The sequence below is a fragment of the Cyprinodon variegatus genome, unplaced genomic scaffold, assembly GCF_000732505.1.
Source record: "Cyprinodon variegatus isolate N-32 unplaced genomic scaffold, C_variegatus-1.0 Scaffold1075, whole genome shotgun sequence".
NCBI classification, from domain to species: domain Eukaryota; kingdom Metazoa; phylum Chordata; class Actinopteri; order Cyprinodontiformes; family Cyprinodontidae; genus Cyprinodon; species Cyprinodon variegatus.
In genome coordinates, this window is record NW_015151528.1 from 69,596 (window position 1) to 72,222 (window position 2,627).

General features: G+C 40.8%; 1 protein-coding gene across 3 annotated transcripts in view; it reads right to left on the reverse strand.

The window, feature by feature from the left end:
- ccdc22 (coiled-coil domain containing 22) overlaps window positions 1-2,627 on the reverse strand; it is a 70,271-nt gene that overhangs the window by 51,680 nt on the left and 15,964 nt on the right. For all 3 annotated transcript variants that reach the window (XM_015400124.1, XM_015400123.1, XM_015400125.1), the window contains one exon: window positions 1,140-1,272. In XM_015400124.1, the coding sequence (XP_015255610.1) occupies window positions 1,140-1,272 (133 nt within the window). The remainder of the gene's footprint in view (window positions 1-1,139; window positions 1,273-2,627) is intronic.

The window sequence follows — 2,627 nt, forward strand, 5'->3', positions numbered from 1 at the left end:
TGTATAGACGTGAAGAAGGATCTGGTATAAAGAGAATTAAGATATGGTTGAAATGTAATTTAAACCATATACCACTAAAAAGTAGGCATCTTAGAAATATAGCATCATATCTAACATTTTTACCGTGGTTTGCAAATAGTATTTAGCATTTTTGGCAAATTCAAATGTTTTCTCTTAAAATATGTAGAGCAGGATTAGGCAAAGCCGGTCCTCGAATGCTACTGTCCTGCAGCTTTTGCAGCCCTGATCAAACACTTCTGAGACAAAAGGCCAAAAAATGCCTTCTTGGAATCTCAGTAAGTTTAGCAACCTCTGGCTTATAACCATTCATGCTTCAGGTGTGTTGAAGAAGGGATGAATGCAAACACTGCAGGAAAGTGGCAATCGAGGACCAACACTGCCAACCCCTGGTCTAGTGTGTTGTTCTAACACAGGCATCCCCAAAGCCGGTCCTCAAAGGCCACTGTCCTGCAGGTTTTAGAGGTTTCCCTGCTTTAACAAAGCTGATTATGATGATTGCAGTTGAACAAAAGCCTGTTAAACAGCTGTCAATTAAAATCAGCTATGCTGAAGCAAGGAAAACTATGAAACCTACAGGACAGTGCCCCTTGAGGTCCAAATTTAAGGATGCCTGTTCTGACAGGTTGCATAGGTCATTATTTTTGCTGTTAAGAATTTATACTTTATGAATAAACTGAACTGAATTGCTAGAAGGTGAACCTCCATTCCGGCTTATATCACAAGCAGACAGACAAAGGTTTCCCCCAGTATCCCTGTATTTAGTGCCATAACTCTTTCATTCAACTGGGAACTGTTTCATAGGGCCATCTGCTGAGAAACATCCCTATAGAATGATGCTGGCATAGCCATGTTTCACTGATAGAGCTTTTTCCTTTTGGGCTGCAAAGTTCAACTTAAATCTATTCTGATCAGAGAAACTCCCTTCACACATATTGGATATTTCCCACATGCCTTTAGTAAACTCAAAATGACTCTACTTGTCTCTAATGCTTATTACTTTTTTGGCCTCTCTAAAACACTGAATAACCGAACAGTGTGGATTGTTTTACAATACTGCAGCACTGAGCTGGTATTTCACAGTACCAAAAGTATTTTGTTTTTTTTTTCTCTCATTGTACCTGTTGGCTGGTCTGAGGCCTCAGAGCTCTCTCTAGGCAGCTTCTCCACCAGGAACATGAGCAGTGAACGAATCTCTGGTTCATTACTGTATAGAAAGGTCTGATAGCCAATCTCTCCCTTATAGCCAATGTCCTAGAAAGACAAAGGTAAGAAATATTAGCACAGCATAGCACACGAAATATGGGTGGACATTGTTTAAAATGTACAAAAAGGGCATGGATGTATGGTAGTTGCCTAACATTATAACAATGCAAGGTCCTTGGGGATTGAAGTGTGACCCTAACATTTACATTTAGATTAAAATGTGCACACCTTTAATACAAATTTTTTTTAAGCTCTAAATATTAATGATTACAGCAATAACTGTCAATACTTTGTAAGGAACAGATGATTTCTAAGAACCTACAAATCATAAGATCAAAACAAGTGAAAACAGAAACTTTCAGAGATCAGATATATGAAGTGATGCCAGCTAAAGCGACTGATTGGCGCTGGCTTCCACGTCTATATATGATGTTATTGTTCTGGAGCTCGTTCGCCTGGCTGTGTGTTTACTGGACGGAGCCGCTGGAGGAGCTGGTTGACAGTTGTCTTTTTTACCTCTGCTTCTTTTTCTGTCTGCTTGAACCCAGTTGGCCTCGGCAGATGGCCGCACCACTGAGACAGGTTTCTTCCTGTTAAAAGGGAGTTTTTCTCTCCAATGTCACTATAAACATGCTTGGAGTGATTGCCTTAGAGTCAATGCAATTAGGTGGTTTTCCGTAGATAGAAAACTTTCAACCAATCTGACTGTATGAGCTGGTTGACTCGTCTCTGTAAAGTGCCTTGAGATGATGCGTGTTGTGGATTGTTGCTATATAAATAAACTGACTTGAATTATCTGGAGATGCTGAAACCTCCATCAAAAATGCTATTGGTGAGTTCTGGATGGAGCATTTTTAAAGAGGAAGGTTGTTGGGCCACCTTTTACAGTTGCTTTTTGTATCTCTACTTCTGTCTCTTGAACCCCAGTCTGCCTCGGCAGGTGGCCGCTTACACTGGTTCTGCTGGAGGTTTCTTCCTGTTGAAAGGGACTTTTTCATCTCCACTGTCACTACAAGCATTCTTAGTGTGAGGGATTGCATCCGAGTCAATGAGTCGATGCAATTGATTGGTTTTCCTTAGATAGAAAACTTTGACTGTATGATCTGGTGAACTGTAAAGTGCCTTGAGATGACATATGTTGTGAAGTGGCTCAATATAAATAAACTGAATTGAATTGTTATTTCCTTTATCTTGAAATCAAGATTAGGGATGGGAATCGAAAACCGGTTCCTGTTCAGAACCGGTTCTGTATTTTCCGATTCCATGGCATCGTTTGGCAGCTCGCTGAATGATTCTTTTTTCGATTCCCGCAGCACCAGAGCCTAAAGCGCCGGCTCTGGGGAGCACGACTTACGTCCCGTTTTTTACGCAAGTTACGCATTATCAATTCCCGCAGCACCAGA